The sequence below is a fragment of the Filicampus tigris genome, chromosome 3, assembly GCF_054856515.1.
Source record: "Filicampus tigris isolate MCC_2025a chromosome 3, RoL_Ftig_1.0, whole genome shotgun sequence".
NCBI lineage: Eukaryota > Metazoa > Chordata > Actinopteri > Syngnathiformes > Syngnathidae > Filicampus > Filicampus tigris.
The window spans coordinates 8,342,198-8,362,507 of NC_141219.1; the positions used below are offsets into that span (position 1 = coordinate 8,342,198).

The 20,310-nt window shown below is 38.5% G+C and overlaps 1 protein-coding gene across 2 annotated transcripts in view; it reads left to right on the forward strand.

Moving 5' to 3' along the window:
* The window catches only part of LOC147149764 (glypican-6-like), an 81,519-nt gene that overhangs the window by 13,812 nt on the left and 47,397 nt on the right, over positions 1-20,310 (forward strand). For both annotated transcript variants that reach the window (XM_086025844.1, XM_086025845.1), the window contains exon 2: positions 5,868-6,026. In XM_086025844.1, the coding sequence (XP_085881970.1) occupies positions 5,868-6,026 (159 nt within the window). The remainder of the gene's footprint in view (positions 1-5,867; positions 6,027-20,310) is intronic.

A 20,310-nucleotide genomic window follows, 5' to 3' on the forward strand; every position in this document is an offset into this window, starting at 1 on the left:
GGATCTTGGCTTTGATCTTCATGTGCAGTATGTCAATAAGCATGAACACAGAACAAGTGTGTTTACATTCAAGGAAAAACCCATCAGATTAATGTCGCATTTTCTGTGAACACTCACAAATGACTCACCGCAGTTGAATTCTGTTTGCATGCTATCTCAGGCCGGAGGCGGCACAACCTCATTTAACTTAACCCCTGCTGAATTGAGCTAGTGGTTGTTGGGCCAAAGAACAAATTCCCTTGTCACGCAGACCTCAACCTTCCTAAATGGCTACTTTCTATTTGGGAATTGGCATCTTTGCTTTGACCTGCGTCTTCATTTACAGTCTTCATAAAACATATTTGTTGCTCCATTTAAAGTAAACTTTCAAAGTCAGTGTCCAAGAATGGGTTATGTATATTATTGAAAAGCTAGGCTTGTTTTTTAATGACACTTTTGCCTTTTTATAGCTCAGATGCAAATTTGTCACATGCCCATGGCCAAGAGTGAGCATCGTCATATCTCAATCGCGAGACAAGCCAATTGCGCTTGAATCACGCATTTCACAGACAACAGTGTCAGTCTTTTAATGGATGACGGGCCTCGGAATCCATTTTAAACTGAACTGCATAGTCCAGTCATTACGGTACTGTAATTGCGAATGTGACACAATTTTCGTAGAACAATACTTGATAGTGGTTTATCTCTCGACCTCAGGATCAGTTAGAATTACTGGCATGCAGAAAATGTTCCCTTTATTAATGTAGACACGAGTGGTCAGGGGATGTACCAGATGGAGTGGAACATATGCTTGTTGCCCTTTGGCCAGGTAGACTAATGAATACTTGTGGGAGTTAATCACACTGTCTATTATCACACATGGGAATAAAAGTTATTATTTTTCTTACCACAGCAACATACGTTTTAAAGCGTTTATGTTTATATTAAAGGAAGTAGTGGCTCAGTCTGGAAAATACTTGCAGTTTCAGATTCAGGACCTACTACGGACTAAAAAATATTAAAATTGGAAGTTGTTTCTTGATTCAAGAGTAACGATTCCTTCCATCTTTGTCATTTGATTTTCCATAGTTCTGATGTGATTATATTCCAAAATTTAGCTAATCTAAAACAATACGATTAAAATTTGCTGGCAAGATTTTTCTTGTTTTTATTTGCGAAAATCTAAACTCGGGGCGGCACGGTGGTCGACTGGCTCGCACCTCACAGTGCAGTGCAGTCCAGGGTTCGATTCCGGGCTTTGGCCTTCCTGTGTGCATGTTTGCATGTTCTCCCCGTACTTGCGTGGGTTTTCTCCGGGTACTCCGTTGTCCTCCCACATTCCAAAAAACATGAATGGTCGGTTAATTGAACACTCTCGATTGTTCCTAGGCATGGCTGTGAGTGTGAATGGTTGTTCGTCTTTGTGTGCCTTGCGATTGGCTCGCAATCAGGTCCGGCCTGGTGCATACAGTATATTTTGTCAATAAGAGTGTATAATACATGTCCTAATTTTGACAAAATAATATCACATTAAGAAATTAGAATGGCCTTCAAGGAAAAATCAACCCAAACATATTTTTTCTAGAATATGTTCCCAGCGGGCCCACTAGTTGAAACATGGAATTCTGATTAATATTGCGTTTGTGTAATATGAGTTAAGTAGAAAAATCCACCCCTTTTTAGTCATCTCAGGGGGCGGCCATTTTGTCACTTTTGTCGACTGAAAATGACATAACAACTACTCAGGGCTCAGGTAACAACCAATCATGGCTGACCTGTTTTCTGAAGCTGAGCCGTGATTGGTCGTTACCTGAGCCCTGGGTAGTAGTGACAAAATGGCTGCCAGCTGAAAACGGGTGGACTAACTCTTATTCCACGAACAAAATATTTATCAGAATGCCTTGCTTCATCTAGTGGGTTTGCATAAAACATATTCTTGAAAAAAATATGTTTGGGTAGACTTCCACTTTAACTATCAAACAAGTAAAACAAAAATACGATAGCTTAATAACCACATGACTCATGATAAAGGAAAGAGTGTAACACAGTTTAAATGTAGGTGACACTGTAAAATTTACGGCTCAAGATTTCGCCTGTCAGTGAAACAGAGATGGCAGTCCTGATATAACACGTACTTCTTTTAATCCTACGACACTTCTGGCAGTGTTGTCACTCAAGTAGAGGCTTGCATACAGCTTGTCTTTCATGCTCACTCATTTAAATGTAAATGTACACCCTCCCATTTAGCCATTGCTTGTTCTTTTGTAAAGTAAAAGAACAAATACAGAACTGACAGAACACATTAAATGCGTCAAATCGGCATACATCAAACAGTAGAGCCATTTTGGGTGAACATAAGTGCAGAATGGGAAATGTGTTGACAGTAAAGATTTGGCAAACCATTTGGACACATGTCGCTGATGTTTTCTGGGCAACGTCCTACGTTGCCACTTCACCTGTTGACGTCAGTTCTGTTTCTGTACTGTTCTTGGCCAATCAACCAGGATATTGTTTTTAATGACGGGTGAATTTTTCAATGGAATGTCATTCATGAACTTTCATGTCCTCACACGGATGATAAAAATTTATATTCACCACGACAACATAATGAATAATGATCCAAAACAAAAGGTGCATCAAAATGTCTTCCTTTATAAAGTTAACTCACTCACAAGACCATTACAAATTGTTAACTCTTGTGTAATGTACTTCATTGTGTAGACGTACAGTCATGATAATAAACATTGTCAAATTAATATCACTCTGGCAATGTCAATCATCACTACAATTATGCAGTAATGTGTTGAATTTATTTCATAAGGTAATGTAAAATGTTAGGAAATGAAAGTGCACTTTCAAGCAGGGCACTGAAATTAAGGATTTCTTTTGAATCCAGGAAACACAATGCCAAACTTTATGCTGCTGGCATAATTTTCCAGGAGACAAATGGTTAAACCCTGGTGGTCACTGGTCATTTTTTTTTTTTTTTAATTGTATTCAATCACAAGAACACAGTCGCCCTTGTGTGACTAAGCAAACCCAGAAAAAGGCGAGATGATAGGGACTGTGGATTGGGTCGCAGTCACATCACATCTGATAGCTTCGGAATAGTTAAAGCAATCGTGATGAGGCATGACAATAACTCATCAAATGAAAATATGATGACTTCCTACGGAAATCAGTTTTCTGTCTGCAGGTGCACCGACATGCCACATGGGCACGCAGCACAATTCTGCTTCAAATTAGTCAGAACAATCTTACAGAAGTATAAGTATTCTGTACATGAGCATTTTTATACTGGACTGCGACATCTTCATCAGCAGATAGTTATGAACTTGAATCTACAATAAATACAGAAGAGGCGATAATAACCCTGCATTACACGACGTTATTCAAATTATTGTACTGTGTACTGGCACTGGAGTCTGACAATTAATTGATGGCTATAATCCATGTAGCTTGTTTCTTTCTTTTGGGTGATACCTTCATCCTTTCCTTCTCCTCATTTGGGTTTTGGATGAGCCGAAACCTATCTCTGCTGACCTTGAGAGAGAGGCATACCTCCTTGGACTCCGAACCTCAAAACTGTCAGGCTGACATGCTAACCACTTTTTCCACCGTGTGCCACTTGTGTTTATTGTTGGCATTTTGGTCGATCTGACAAATAAAATCTTAAATCCTACAATCCTGCGTCAGTATCAAAATGGAATGCCAAGCATTTATTTTCCATAAAAATAGAAACTCAGGACTTTGAGGGCGCTTCCTTTGAGGAAGGTTCCACATTTCAAAATGAAGAAACTGTCCATGCACAGCAAGAGTTGGTCATTTTGACGACATGAACAAAAAAAAGAGAGCCCTTCATCTTCTACCTCAAACAGGAGTCTTCAACTCAGATACACAACTGTGATCTTGCTAGTATTGACAGCTTGGTTTCAAATTCCATCTCTGGTGCAACACAGTCATGTGGAACAGAACAGAGAGGCTCGAGAGCCATCTAGATTTTAACATGACTTGTCCAGAATATGCATTTGTATTTCCATTTTCCATCGTAGTTATGGGTTGTAAACATCATATGATTTATCAAGATTGAGTTCATTCAACTCTTTAGCGCACTAGTTGTGATTTTAGACATTTATGACAAAAATAGGGAATTTCATTTGGCATTTATAGGGGTTGTATATTCATTTTGCCAGTCTGAACAGATGTCATGTATGTGGTTCAGGTGCAAAAGCCAGGCCGCATCCGGTCTGCGCATGCTCTGGCTTGACGTAAATTGTTTACGCACGTGAACATGGTGGCTTGGTCAAACTTGTTTTGAGCTACGCGTAACTTGTTTTTATCACTTTGTTGCTTTAATAAAGGTGTAAAAACAAGCACAACAGCTGTGCTAAATAGACAACTCAACCCCATCTGGGCAAATCACTGGCTGTAAACTGGCTGTTCTGTTTGATGTAGTGGCACATGTAAATGACAGATTGGAATAGATCACCTCACATGTACACAGTTGACCAGAGATCTTCAATTGGAATGACAAAAAAACATGCACGTAAACCTGGCTGGATATGTGTGTGTGCCACATTTAAAGAGAATGGGAGCAGCCACTTTAATTGGCAACAAATCAAGTCAGCTCCGTCCATGCCCACACCGGCGCAAACTGCTCTTTTAAATGCAGGCGAAATGACCAAGCCAGTATAACCTGCCTCCGCGCAGATTTAAAATGCACAGCACACCAAACTTGCACCAGTGACGAAAGTATAGTACCATGTGTCAGTCGTTTAGTTATTTCGTTTAATCTATACCACACTGTTGCGTTCATGAAATATGACTCCAAATAAAACAATCTCCAATCAACTGCTGTATTTTGACTAAATCTGCTGCTTTTGTGAGTTGGATCTCGGGGCCATGAGGAGTTTGCATTACTGTGGAGTAAAAATGGATTTGTGTTTAACTGTTGTGGTGATGCTGCGCTCATTATTGTAGATTGGTGTGTCTCTCAGGACTGATTAAGGATTAAGTACATTCCAGACTTCCGGCATGTTCCAGCACACATGCAGCATGCTGCATCCTCTGTGCTTCATTATCTATGCACATGTGCAGCTTCTTCATCGAAAGCTCCCTTTATATGCACGTTGAGCATCAATCGGTTGTATTCTGTAGTTTGTTGGATCTGTAATATTCCACTAGATAGTGGAAGAAGTAGGCTTTGGTTCAGTATTCTTCCCAGATGCTTTGTTTCATTTGTGTTCCATAAATAAAAAAATATCCAATTAAAACAAAAAAACGTATATCCGACTACAGAACAGCACCTCATTTCTCATCTCTGTTTAGCACCTTCTAGCTGGCTAATAGTGGAGGCCCATTTAACAATAGTTAAGAAAGTCTAACAGGCAATCTTAAAGATTGGAAACTTTTTTTGCATATTATGACATTGTTCTGCCTGCGGTGTAGGCTAATTAATTAAACGTTTAGTCACACTGCTGACAAAATAAACATTGTTAAGAAAAAGGCATCTATGCCCGTCAATAACATGGTGTACCAGTACCCCTTTTTTCTTTTGAGCTACTTGATGTTGCTTGTTCATACTCTGAAAACAATTGATATCGTACCAAAGACTGTAAAAATAACCTCACAGTGCCACAGTTTATAAATGCACTGCTTTTCATTTGCACTTCATTGGTTGTGCTGTCATTCTCTCCCAAGAATGCATGTGCAGGTCAGTCATCCTTGGCAATTTCTTACAGTCCTCATCTGAGGAAAAGGAAAAAAAAAATAAAAAAATCACAACAGCGTTGTGATCAAACACGCAGCACGGGCCTTTGAAAATGCGACTGCAGTGGTAGTGATGAGTGTAAAAACAATGTTTTTTTTTTTTTGTGTTTATCTCTCAGGTGAGCACCTGCGTATCTGTCCTCAGGGATATACCTGCTGCACATCTGACATGGAGGACAAGCTCAATCAGCAGAGCAAGATGGAGTTTGAGAACTTGGTGGAGGAGAGCAGCCGCAACATGAGGGTGACGTTTGTTTCCAGCCATAAAAAGTTTGATGGTAAGCCATAGCAGTTTGTTTCATCCCTTCCGTGCGATAGAACATCTGAATTACTTTTCCAGACACTCTCAACGAATGTATTCATGCGAGTCCTGTCAGACTTGTATATGCAGACTCCTGATGGAATGATTAATAATTACCATGACTGAAGACTGAATAAGATATGGGCAGATTGCTTGGTTTTAAGAGTTCTCTCTCTTTCATCAATGTTTTCTATCCTGTCTGGTACATTGGTAGACATGTTCCTCTTTTTAGACTTACTGACATGTGCTGGTTTACTCCATTTATTTGAAAGGATTTTTTTTTAACCTTTACTGCTCCCCATTAGAGCTTTATGATAATGAAAGCTTCATTTTACTGCGCAGTAAAAAAAAAAAAAAAAAAAATGCAAGTTTCTGTTTCTATCAGTTTTAAATAAAATGTGCCCCAATGCATAATTGCACAGTTAGTACCAAAGAGCTATTTTAGATAAAAATGCAATTTGCACTGGTCGGAAAAAGAAAGTGCAGAAAATATCAACTTTTATTTTGGACTTCGAGCCACTGTGATTAAAAGTATTCTGCAGAATATGATTTGTATAATATTAGACCTTAAGACATTGAAACTGAATTCATACTGAACATTGAAAATAAATTCTTAACATTACTTGTTTTTACCAATGTGATACCCAGAATAACAACATATGGTAATAGACTACAATGGTAAAAAAAAAGGCTAGTTATGCAGTCAAACCTGCACTGTTGAATAATATACTGTCAAAAATTGTCATTTTTACACTTGCCTATATTGAATTACTCACTCTACATTACAATGATTTCAGCTCACTCCATAGTTCTTCACGGCAGCACATACGTACCTTATATAAGTTCAATTATTTCTAAGGAGCAAACTTTACCTACATTAAAGTCTGGTTTTCTGATACATTAACAGTCTGTTTCTATCTATCAGGGTTAAAGGCCCAAAACAGGAAGGCTAATTTCTACCCTAGTGGCAAGCAAGTCCATCATTACACTATTGAGAACATAAACATTTGTATTCTTCTATGCAAAAATGTACATGGACAAAAGTATCGTTTGGTGCATTGTAGAGGAATGGCTGCCATTTTAGTTAGCCGCCGTCACAATTAGCTCATTAAATAATAAACTTCAATTCTGTCACAAAACTACAACGCAAAAAGAAACTGGGATTTTGGATGATATTCCGCTCGGATAATTTCTTTCCGCTGCTCTCTGCTGACAAAATCCTCTCTGTAAAAAAGATCTATTGCTGATTGTCAAGCTTGTGGCGTTCAATTGGAATACTTTGATATACAATACAAGTGAGTGCGGTGCATGTAAGCTTAGTCAAAGGGAAACAAAGAGACAGAAAATGGATAATGGACATGTAAGCAGCAACATCACATCTGGTAAAGATTAATCACAGTGGACGAAGCATCCCAAAAAAGTGGCTCAAGTGATTACCAAAATACTGCACGGAGAGGTTTGTAGTTGGACAACGCTGTCGTTTGTATGAATCACTTTGATTTCAGAGCTTCTTTGATGTTTTGCAAATATCACGGAGCTGTGAATTTCACACATAATTTTTTGGAGATCTGAAAAACTCAATTGAAAGTGGTACAGGCCCAATCAAAAGTATATTTTGGAATAATATATCCTTGTGTCTTTTTAGTGCTGACATAATTGTTACCAGAATAAAGGTTGCATAGGAGTCCGTCGAACTGGTCTACATGGAAAAAAAATAAGTTAGTCTTCAATAAATTTCACTATAATACAGAGCCCCTAAGGTGACATGGAAGTAAAAAAAAAAAAAAAGAAAAACTTTGCGTTCCCTCGCAAAGATTTGTATTCTCCCGTAAAAATTGCGAGATAACGCAAAGTTTTTTGCGAGGGAACGCATTTTGTTTTAAATGCGTTTTTATGTACTTCCGGGTCAGTTTGGCAGCTAGCCTAGCCTAGCCTCTAATGCGCAGCTGTTTGAGAGACGACAGCTCTATTGTTTAACACTCACTTCAGACTTTCGCTTATTTGGAAACTGTGCTCAATATCAAAAACTGATTTTATGTCTTTGTATTTCAAGCGAATTTCAAAGCAATTCCATTAAACTCACCAACGGCTGAAAACGCTCCCTTTGTTGCTTTTGATTCCCCGGAAAATGACCCATAAGTACATAAACACGCATTACAAAAAAAAAAAAAAAAAGTTCACTTGCAGAAAAAATCTTTGCATTATCTCGCAATCTTTGTGAGGGAACGCAAAGTTTTTTTGCGAGGGAACGCAAAGGTTTTTTTTACTTCCATGTCACCTTCGGGGCGCCATACTATTCAACTAAATTATTCAGGGGGCCACATTATCAAAAACCGAAGGGGGCGGGGGCCGGACCGGCACAGAAGCGATAGCGACATGTTTCCAGACTGAGCATCGGAGCGACACAATGACTTGTCCTCCGTATGTGGAATGTGGAAGCCGTGTGGCGTAATCGCTGATGTGTAGTGTTTTGTTTTCCTTTTTTTTATTTTTTATGACAATAACAAGTGAAAATAATAAGGTTCACTGGATTACGTTGGCTTGTTTGTTTAATATGGACCGATGAGATGCTTCGTTGCAAAAAGACCCCCCTCAATCGTGCGTCATGAGATAAGTCCGTTTCATTTTATTATGCACTTTATAGACATGGTTAGCGACAAATAAGCTAATATCTTCATTTCGGATGTCAAAAAGTGTTTGCGGCTCCCAGTGTTTTCTTTTCCGAAACCAGGTCGAAATGGCTTTTTGAGTGTTAAAGGTCGCCGACCCCTGATTTTTCGACTTTTCACTCACAAAATACATGCAAATTCTACAAATACGTTCCGTGGAACATTCACATTCAGATCAGTCCTGACTGTGATGCAGACTTTTTTTTTTTTTGTAGAATCTGTCACAAGAAATTCCAGGGTTGAGGTTTGCATTTGAAGCAGAGAAAAGTACTGCCAAACACTAGTTTTTAAAGTAGGATCGTTATGTATTGTTGTCAAATAAAAGATTATATTATTTTAAATTTGAGTATTTTTTACTGAAATTAAATGGTTTTGCCCAACATGTGAGTGGATTGTTTCATCAAAATTTGTTAGTTTGTCTGGGTACTGGTACATTCTGACCAGGTTCAACGTGGTGAATGCTGTTCTGGCCGTTTTCTGGCTCGATTAATGTGTGGCTGGTTGACTAAAGCCTGGGCTGATCTGAGCTTTGGTCGACTGTGTTCTTTGATCGTGCCCCAATAGAGCTGCTCTGCTCAGTGTTGAGAGCTGCTGTGCTACCTCATTCACATCAACAATCCCTTATTCACCCGATTTCAACAAAATCAGACTCAACCACAACACCCAGCGCTCTCTAATCTGTGGTCGCCGGAAACCCACAGACTCTAAAAGAACAGTTCATGCTTGAAGAATGAATGCAAAAATATATATCAGATAGGAATGTCAAACTTCAAATGTTGCCCAACAATCACGTAAACTAGCTGGGTCATAAATAGAGTAGAACTCAAAATTAAAATAGTTCATCATTGTTCCTGTCAATCATGTGTCAAAATTTCTTAGGATCTAAAAATTTGGGGTCAGCCACGGTATTCGAGAAGGAAGAGGGTTGCTGAGTCCCCGAGGTTCAAAGGCACACTACGGTTTTGCACACAGTCTACCACAGACGCCAGCACATTCCCTCCTTTCTTTTCTTCGCGTGATACACCCTCCCACACCATGCATATTATGGAAAATTAAAAAAAAAAAAAATCTGACATCCAGCCTTTTACATTCCCTCACATGCAACCTGTTTTATCGAAAGTCGGCTGAAATGGGGCTGAGGATGCAGCCTGGAATAGGGTTGACAGTGAATCTAATCCTTATGTGGCATGAAATATTATTGACTTTACTTGTTTGTGTATGTTAATTCGGCAAGATTAACGCTCCCTTGCCTTTTTTTTTTTTTTTGTGCTCTAAGAGCAGAGCCTCTTCTGACAGATCGCACCGCATAACATTTTACTAATGTATGTACTCTAGTCAATTATATCCAATAATACATTTCATTCGCATAAATGATCATCTCAGCATGTGCTATTTGCCAAACGATCACATCTTTTAAAAACAAATTTGTTCCCACTGACTTCATAAGATGGATGATTTCAGTCACCCTACAAGGCAAACACATTTTATTTACTGTAGATGGAATGATGTCACGTGATGGATATATTGCTACAGTATTTTTACCCCATCATGCAATCTCTGCACACGGCCATTTTAGAGCTCTACACTTCAGAGAGAGAGCAGTGATGATATCCCTGGCCCAGAAAGACAGTGTTTTTCTTTTTTCTTTTAAGAAATTTCAATTCTACAAATTCACAGAATGGTGCTACTTCTTTTCAACCAGCTCATCAACGCTGTCACCAGGTAACTGTGAAAACGCAAAGCTGGTTGTGTTTAATATCGAAAGTAGTTGTTACATACTCACGCTAACGCTGATTTAAAGCAAACATCATTGTAAAACCCTCTGCAGTTTTTGTGAGCATGTCGAAAAATCATCGTAAAAATTGATTCTTAATTTTCCAGAAATTAGCATCTCACAGACTCTTTCCTCTTTACATTTATTATTCATACTTATGTTCAGTGGAGTACTTACCAAGTCAAATGCCAACAACTCATAGCTGACATCAAATGGTTACATCAGTCTCGAAGGTCCTCATTATGCTATTTTCCTAGTTCACATGTGAAGATATGAGCTGAAATTTTAATTACCCATTTTGTCATAATAGATAAAGCAAATGATCTCTTTACAGTTGTATAGGTCATTCTGAATATTTGTGTCATTATTCTTGACTATATTGTTTTCAGATTTGGGTTGCTCTACATATCTAACTAACAGTTATCTATTCTATGTTTAAGTTTATGGAGTTAGTTGCAATTAAGATAATACTTTGTGCATAGTGTAACTGGCTGATAGTATCAATAATTAATGCAATGAATAAATTGATAAAAGATGTCACACTTGATACTTTGCTGAAGATTTATTCTCATTGGGGCAATGCCGCTGTAGTTTGCCTGATGATGTCTGTTGTTCATGGAATTTTTACTAAACTGTGATTTATGTATTTCGAGTGTTTCATAAAGTAAATGTCACAATGCAATGTTTATTACGGTAAATCAATCCCAAAGGCATTGGGACACGTATGTCGTCTCACAGCCCAGCCATTCAATCCCAGGAAGTTATTTATATTTTTTTTTTCACATTTTTTCAAACGTTAAGGTAAAAGAGGGTCTCAAAATGCCTGGTACTGAATGAGTTAAGAGCAACCCAGAATTGAAAAGATGAATGTCTTCCTTTCAAAATACTACAGGGTGAGGATGAAGCTGACATTCTGACTTGAAGATAAACCACGGCAGAAAAGTCCATGTAGTCTCACATGAAATGAGTGTATCCTTTAGGGATTAGGGTTGAAAATTGTGATCTCAGAGGTTCCAGGCTATAATCTGGTCCGCTTTCTTTGAAAGAATCCCTGTGAGAGTTTAAGACCTTGAAATGCCATCATTAAAGTAAAACAAGTTAAACTTCTCATCGCCTTCCCTTTCTTTTAATTAATGATATGAAAATTTGATTGCTTGGAGGTAATATGTGAAGCCACATTATTGTCATTGTGAATTAAATTGAGTACTGATCTGTAACTGCAGCTCCTTATGAACCATCACATGCATACTACTGTTATCAATGAAGACCATCAGGGGCTTTTTTTTTTTTTTTCGCTGAGTGACGTGAGTCTTATCATTAAAGCAAGTTCATCCATGTTAATACTTGAGTTCAATATGGACTCAGTCAGCTGAGTCAGTTTATGAGATCATGTTACTGGACTACTCTCATGTTTTGGTCAAACATACAAGACTACACAATCATTGATATTTTACTAACATCTTCAAACAAAGCAAAATACTTCAGCACGACACTCGTGTTTTTACCACCTTTCCTTGGGACTATTAAGTAGCTAGCCATAAGGGATGGCCACTTGATAAGGCGCAGTGAGTAGGACTGCAGCTTGTCGTTTCGCACAAGACTGTGACTGCTCGTGTCCAGTATTTAAGTAAACGTTGTGGTCTACAGCGTTACTTTGTGTGGATGGAAAAATTGACACAAGGGAATGGTGAAGCAGTTCGTCAAAGATAAATTTGAAGATGAGGGCCGGCCTGCACCAACCTGTAAGTAATAAAGTTTTTTTTTTTTTTCTTAAATTTTATGAGTTACACATATCCATCTTTGACAGTGGGCAGCAGAAAACTGAATTCTGGGGAAGGTTCGCACACCTCTTCATTGGGTTGGGTCCATAGATTCACCTGCTACTCCAGGAGTTGGCAAACAGTCCCAAAGGTTCCCAAACAGTGGCAACAGAATGGCAAATAGTTGAATACTGTCCCAAATAGCCGCAAGAGTCGCTATGTATCAAGTACTTTCTCAAAGATTTGTTCGTTGTCTCTAATAGCATCGCTAAAAGTCTCCAAAGTCGCTAATGACAGAGGTAACCCCCTGATTTTTGCCAACACTCATCAAAAAAGTTGACGAATCCAACATTTGTTATCTTTGCATGCATTCACCGCTCAGTGAGATCCTTAGTATAAACACTGCAGACGCCACCACCAGTCAATCAAGTGACATTTCTTGAACCTCTCGATAAACAATACACAGCTGCCATCCTTTGTGGTATTTGCTGTGGAAATGTTGGTCACCGCAATTCCAAGCATGTGGATATTGCTCAGAATCTGTACGGATTCTATTTGCAAGCAGAAAATAGGGAAAGAGAAGGTTGTTTTAAATCCACCTAGACCATCTTGCACCTGATGTTGACACGACAGATGATAGAAGACGTTCCCAAAAATGTATGTTTGTATGCAACCTGACCCAACAGCCACTCAAAAGACAACCATTAAAAAATAGCCTCTGAAGAAGGACAAGGTAGGACACACCAGCCATCTAATGGCACGAGAATGTCATTACACTGGAGAGGGCATTAAATTAGACAAAGAGAGGCAGGACACTGAGGCCAGGGCAACCATTGATTTAAACCCTTCATCTCAGTAATGAAGACGAAACCTCTGTGACAGTCCCATGTCCATTTCTAATGAAATATAAAACCACGCGCAAACACTGTTCCTGGAAATGTTCATGAATAAATAACCTCTGTTTTGGTGTCCATGTGTTATACTAAGTGAATGTCAGGAAGACATAAAATCTCTGAGGAAAGGAGGAATATGGGCCTGTCCAGCAGTGCTTCAGCTGAGAGTTGGTGGCAGCTTCCATCAACTTGCACAGGTCGTAACCTTGTGTCACTTTTCTACTTCAGGATGGATGACTGCATAGCCAGAACACACTAACTCGGTCCCACTGGTGAGCTTCAAGGGGAGGTTATAGGAGGAATGCTTGTCCTGCAAGCCACAGTAGCCAAGATGAGGACAAAATCCAAGGGCTTGGCAAAATGGGATTCTTCTTTTTAACTCATTCACTGCCAACATTTTTCAAACACACTTTTACCCTAATATTTGAAAAAAAAATTGAAATAAATAATAATAATAAATAAAAATAAATAATAATACTTTGCTGGGATTGATTTGCTGGACTGTGAAAATTCGTCAATGGCAGTGAATGAGTTAATTCCGTTTTCGAACTGAAATGGTGTGTTAGATATTTAAAAAGTGTAAAAAGAATACCTATTCAAAATAGATGCATGGGGATAGCAAGTTTACTTGGGCTCTTTATGTTTGCTCTGAAAAGTGGTGATGTACCGCTGGCATTGGGCCAAAACCTCATGAGTCATATTTTGGTGAAAAATGGTAGTTCCATATCAAGTGAAATTTGTCAATTGGCTTGCTTACTGCGAATGGTTACTGAGAAATCATAAATGCTAAAATGGTATCAAACAGAGGCTGGTGATTAGTATGGCATTGTCACTGTTGCCCCATAATTGATATGTTTTCTTATGTTGCCTTATATCTTGAGTATACTGTATCTGTGTATGCACATGACACATATACAGTACCTGTTTGTTTTTGTTTTAAACATTTCAGACAATCTCTTCATTTTTGATTGTGTGCCACAGTGAAAGCATGGTTGTGGTTATCCAGAAATAGAAACTGAATTTGAAGTTTTTGAACCCACAATTATATAATTAAAAATGCAATACTTTTTGAGGCCCAACTGTATTTTGAGAGAAGCCCAATTTAAGTTTCAAGTGTTTTTCGTATTGGGATTGATAAAACTGCGAATAATTATGGTTAAAATGTGTATTTTACATGAAAAATATTACTATGAGAAAAACCGAATTATCTAAACTGAGGGATGGAAATATAAGCATCCATACTTTAAGATTGGAAAGTAGACAGTGTATGCTAACATGTACTCAATATTGGCACACACGTAATATGTATTGTACATGCACAACCTCATAAAATAATGATCCAATACAAGAGTCATATTAAAATTGCCAGTGCCAGATAATGATTATAAAAATATACCTCTCTAGATGAAGAGTGCAGCCTTCCACCAAGATCAAATAAACCTAATTTGGATCAACACCAAAGTATACACCATCATAGATGCCTCCCTCCTGCATCTTCAAATAACATTCAGGTTCATTAGTTATTCACTTGGATATTTAGGAAATGCCTTATCTTCTATCCCTGTCTTGTATATTTTTTGTACAGTATTTACTTCCAGATCCACACCACCCAAGCACCACCACCCTTCCACATTTTTGTAGAGTTTTGTAAAGTCAAGCACTTAATGCATGATTCTGACAACGTTGCAAAACAAACTAACATCAAAGGCATTTCCTCAACGCAGTTCAATGAAACCATAACTGGAGTAAAAATCCGCATCCACAGGACCATTCCGTATATGTCCTGAATCTTACAGATGCCACACAACACGAGCTTCAATCTTTTTTGATTGAAAAAAATGCTTTCTTCTCATTAGAAATGGCATCAGTGACAAGGACAGGGGGGAACACAGCACATTCTTTGCTTCTCTTTTGAGTGCTTCACTCTAACACAAGAATCACGATTAGTCATAGAAAGGGCTGTCTGGATTCTTTCATTCACAGACCCAGCCACTCCAACAACCACTCTGAGACAAAACTGCTATTCAGGGTCACAGTAAAGTTTTATTCCTATCCATGGAGGAAATTACTTTGATACTTTGAGCTTGGCTAATTGACTTCCTCGGCGTCTGTCAGTAGTGAGCTCTGTGTCAGAAAAAAGAGATGCCCCCGGCAAAAGTTGCCTTATGACAAGATAGTTAATCCAACAGAAAATCACAACAGTTTGCTTTGCCTTCGAGGTTTAGTGCGGAGCCAAGACTGGAATGAAGGTATGCTTGTAGCTAAATGTTCTCTGTTTCGTTCAACGATTCATGCAGTACCATTAGATCACAAAGCCAATTTGCAAACAGAGCTGACCGGTGAGCACTCATAGCTTTGAATGCGGCCGCAGATCACAACTGCATTCGTCCAAAACAATAGAGATGTTGTCGTGACAGAGCAACCCTCTTTAAGATTTCAACAGATGGGGTTCCACAAATTCCTTGGTGCACCATATAGTAATCCATTAAAGCCCGAGGCCCCTCGTGAGACATCTCTCTAAAACCTACGATCGTCTTTGGAGTCACCCTTGAAAACCTGACATTTTCACGGAAATTCAACACCTACAAAATAATCAATATCTCAGACCCTGTAGCAGAAACATAATTCCAAAATAATTTGAGAGTTTAAACACACAGGCCCAAGTTTATCAATCTTTACTGTTTCAATTGAAGATGCAAGTGAAGCACTATTTTTAATTAAAAAAAAAAATACTGTATAGTGGTAATTGCCATGCTGTATTCTTTTAAAACAACGTTAAAATCGTCATTGTCTACGAACATATATCTTAATCATATATTACGGGGTTTTTTTTGTTTTGTTTTTTTTTTTCTTCCAGATTTTCCTTTTAGAGCCAGAGAAGAAACTTTAATTTTGTTTGATTCCATTTTGGCCATTGCGAAATTCCGATGCTTGCCATTAACATGCCCTGCATTCAAAAGCGTGACTCAGAGGAAATTGCCATGAGAGGTCAAGAGGATTTAACATTATTGCATACCGTATATTCCAAAATCAGGTGCAAGTGTCCTATTATAACAATCATACCACTAAAAAATAGATAGGATAAAATCTAGTGTTACAGTTATAATAATTATTGTGGATTGATACGTGGTTTTAAGAACCTTAATCTTTAATTTACTAATAGTTTTTTCTCACAATTCCTGTGCTAGAATGCATCACCAAAATAGCGTAATCGCACATCTCTTTATATCGGAAATAAAATTTAACCTAGTATCAAAACTGACTACCTTTGTCAATCTCTACCTGCAGCGATGAGACGTTACAAAGTGTGCTACTTTTAGCGTGTAGCTTCTAAAACTTGCCAAGCCTCATTATCTAAAAAATGTGCCTGCTACCTGCTGTGAATGGTTTACATCAGTCACCTGAGCCAAGAAGTGGCTTTCTGCCTTGTTGAGGGAGATCATATTGTTGAAATGTTCATCTGTTTGTTGGCTCTCTGAACGTTAAGCTTTGTTGGCCATCCGGGATGTGCATTTTTATTCCGATGCATTTACATGGCTTTCAAGCGTGTACAGAGATGATGAAAATGTGTTCTTTACTGAGGTCTCAGACAGACATTATGTGTCACCTTGTAGTTTTGGCTGCTGGCAGAAACTAATTATCTAAGAACAAAAAAAAACAAAAAAACATACTCTCTATTTTTCTGTCTGCGAAATGGTTCAAGAAAATAGGGAAAATGCTCTCTTGGCGCAACATGGAGACAGACTAATGTCTGGAAATAGTGTCATAATGCAACCAGTAGCCTTCCTAAATAGAGTTGTCGGGTGCATCATGCTTGCAGACTTTAATCTAACTATTTATTGAAACCTTTCCATCATGTACAACACTTATAGAGCCCTCAAACACAGTTTATCCCATGCAGATTTTTTTTTAATCTGTTCCCAAGCCCCTGAAAAAAAGATATACTGCAAGCATGTAACATCCTTTTTTTTTTTTTCCAGAACATTCTGTAAAGAAGTCATAAATATGGTGTCAGGATTGAAAATGCAAAACAATAAAAGTCCGTCTTTGCAAGCAACATTTAATTCACCAAATGTTAAACAGGCCAAAGAAATGTCATGTAAATGCCACTTACATGATTTGGCCTTTTAGGTTATTTCATCTGCTGCAACTTCAACGTGAGTGAAAATGCTGGGTGGTCTTCCAAAAGGTTGATCAAGATATTTCTTGAAATACATCCTAGACTTTTAAGATAAATCATCAAGAAATATATATGTCAAGAAAATAGTACTTTCAGTTCTGATATGTTATATTTGACCCTTGATCTGGTGTTGTGCACATTGCTGAAAAAAAAAAATGCTCTGCAAAAACGCTGCCTTCGCTTGTTTCCACGTTTGTCTACAAATCGCCGCGGTGACCACACAGGCCCCTTGCTAGGGTTTCAACGATTTTCTCCCACAGTCCAAAAACTCGACTTAGTTTAATTGCAGACTCTACAATGATCATAGGTGTCAGTGGTCGTCTGTCTCGATTGGTGCCCGGTGACTGACTTAAAGTGGAAGTCAACCCAAACATATTTTTTTCAAGAAAATGTTCTATGCAAGCCCACTAGTTGAAACAAGGCGTTTTGATAAAGCTTTAGAAAACAGATCAGCCGCGATTGGTCGTTACATGAGCCCTGAGCAGTTGTGATGTCATTTTCAATCGACAGATGTGACAAAATGGCCGCCCCCAAAATGGCTGAAAAAGGGCTGGATTTTGCTGCTTAACTTATATTCCACAAATGCAATATTTATCAGAATGCCGTGTTGCAACTAGTGGGCCTGCTGGGAACATATTCTTGAAAAAAATATGCTTGAGTTGATTTCCACTTTAAGACTTATCACAAATCAGCTGGGATTGGCTCCGGCTCGTCCATGGCCATGAACAGGATGGCTGGTAGCACAATTAATTGATGTTTGAAAAACAGAATTTTTTTGCTTCCAGAACTGTTACCGCAAAATTGAGAACATAGAATTGTCAACAATGTCTTGCCGTGTAGAAGAATTCAATTTAGGGAGTCGAGCTGAACCACTCATTTAATCATTATTCAAGGTTCAAATGATTTTTTTTTATACAACCTTGATGCCTAAAAATTTAGTAGTGGGTTAATGGATTCTTTCAGGCCCCTGTGCCCATCCACCAGTGAAGCTGTGCAATTGGTGCATTATTCTTCTAATCAGCAGACAGTCCATTGACAGAGCATGTCTGCTCCTGCACAGTTTTTGTTCGGTAGCGTTTGCTATTTTTGACCACAACAAACCCATTCTGCAGGCTTTCTCATATTCCAATGCCCTGTAGATACAAAACACAACAGTCACTGAAATTGGAGGATTTCATCCCTCCATGTGTGAGCCTTAGGCTGATGGACCCTATTCACAACAAAGAAGAGGATCAACCCAATGAGTGTGGTGCATTGCGGTGCTTCTCCACATTCGGGGGGGAAAAGAGGACAGTAGTGTCTGGAAAAATGTTATCTTGCGAAATTGAGCAGCTGAAGTTAGGCGGACAATTCCAAATGTCATTCTTTTTATCTTTGTGTGACTTTCTTTGGACTGTTGCATCAGGTTATTTATTCTAATACAATAATAGGATTTAGTTTTATTACTACTACTATGATTTATATTAGTAGTAATAATAATTTCAAGTAGATATCAAAAATAATTTTAGGGACAGATTTCCATCATGGTCACTGCTTGACGTGCTTTAGGACTGATTTAGTCATTTTCCAACTGATACTAAATGTGTCCTGTGATGGTAAGCCAATGTTCGTAAGTGCTTGCACTCAATCAACATGCCTTTTTAGTTAGTAGTCAATAACATAGCCACTACTTTGGAAGCGATGTAGTTGTTTGTTCCAAACAATTGCTTCCATTATTATTTGTATCATGTTCCGTCACACAAACGCTCACATGCAGTATGTACACACATTGACATGTCAGAATTTGTCCTATGACCACTTGAGAGCTAGGTTCTCTATGCAAAGCGCAATAAACGGCATCCAACAACGCACGGAATTGGCCAAAATTAAACTCTATCTCATACAACTCCGAAAGCAAAAAAATAAAACTTATTCCCAAAGTCTTTACTTCAAGCAAAGGGTATCAAGGGATTACATCTTGGTATAAAGCATAATGCACTTGCCCTCAAGAAATAACCTTTTTATATTCTATTTGGGCTGGGGCAAGTCCATGTTTTGCAAGCAGTCACATCGTGCCTTTGAATGAAATTAGTTCATAAATCAAAATTCTCATGTGCATAAACAATCAAAGACTCAGTGGCTCCAAACTCCGAGCAGAAAAATGAGTGTCAGTGAAAGATATGACAGTTTTTCATCATTCATTAACTTAGACCCACTTTCCGCAGAGAGTGGCAGTGCAAAAAGGTAATTAATTTCCTCAAGGACAATTATTCTTGGGCTTTGAGATGTGTTGATAGGAGCTTCTAGAAGTGGCAGACAGTGTTCTAAAGGAAAACTAGCTACATCAGTCGTGTTTCATCTACTGTGAAAGACCTAGTTTGTTGAAAAAAAAAAAATACTAGCTTTAACTTTTGCAGTTTTGTTTGGTTCAAATTTCAAACTGTATTTTTATTTCTTTTTCAATCACTTTATGAATTACTTTATTACTTTTTAAAATGACCTTTATGACTCTTTGCACATGGTAAGTAAGATAAGACCGCGCCCTTACGTTAAAGGAGATGTGTTGTTGATGCTACTTTAAGCTTTCCATAGTTAACTATAGGCATATACATGATGACATAATACCTTTAGCACAATGGCGATCAAATTTCTTATGAAAGATGAGTTATTCTCCCCGCTTCTCCCCGTGTGCCTGCCGCGCCTCTTTCACAACGTCGTCCCAAAGCCAGCAGCGCACACCGCCCACCAAACAGTAAATAGTAAAGAGATGATGAAAGAATGTATTGTGGAGCCTTATGCTCTCTATCCAGAGTCTGACCATGAATTTGAAGTGCACGAAGCATCACAAAGATCCCAACTCCGGTGCAAAAATATACGTGTTTGGCTGCCCACTGCAGGCTTCTGGAGGAAGAGAGCGTGTGTTTACTCGACAGGGGCGATATGGGGCATTGTTACGTTTGTCTTTGGTCAGGGCTGGTGCTTGGACAGGAGGAAAAAGCACGAATG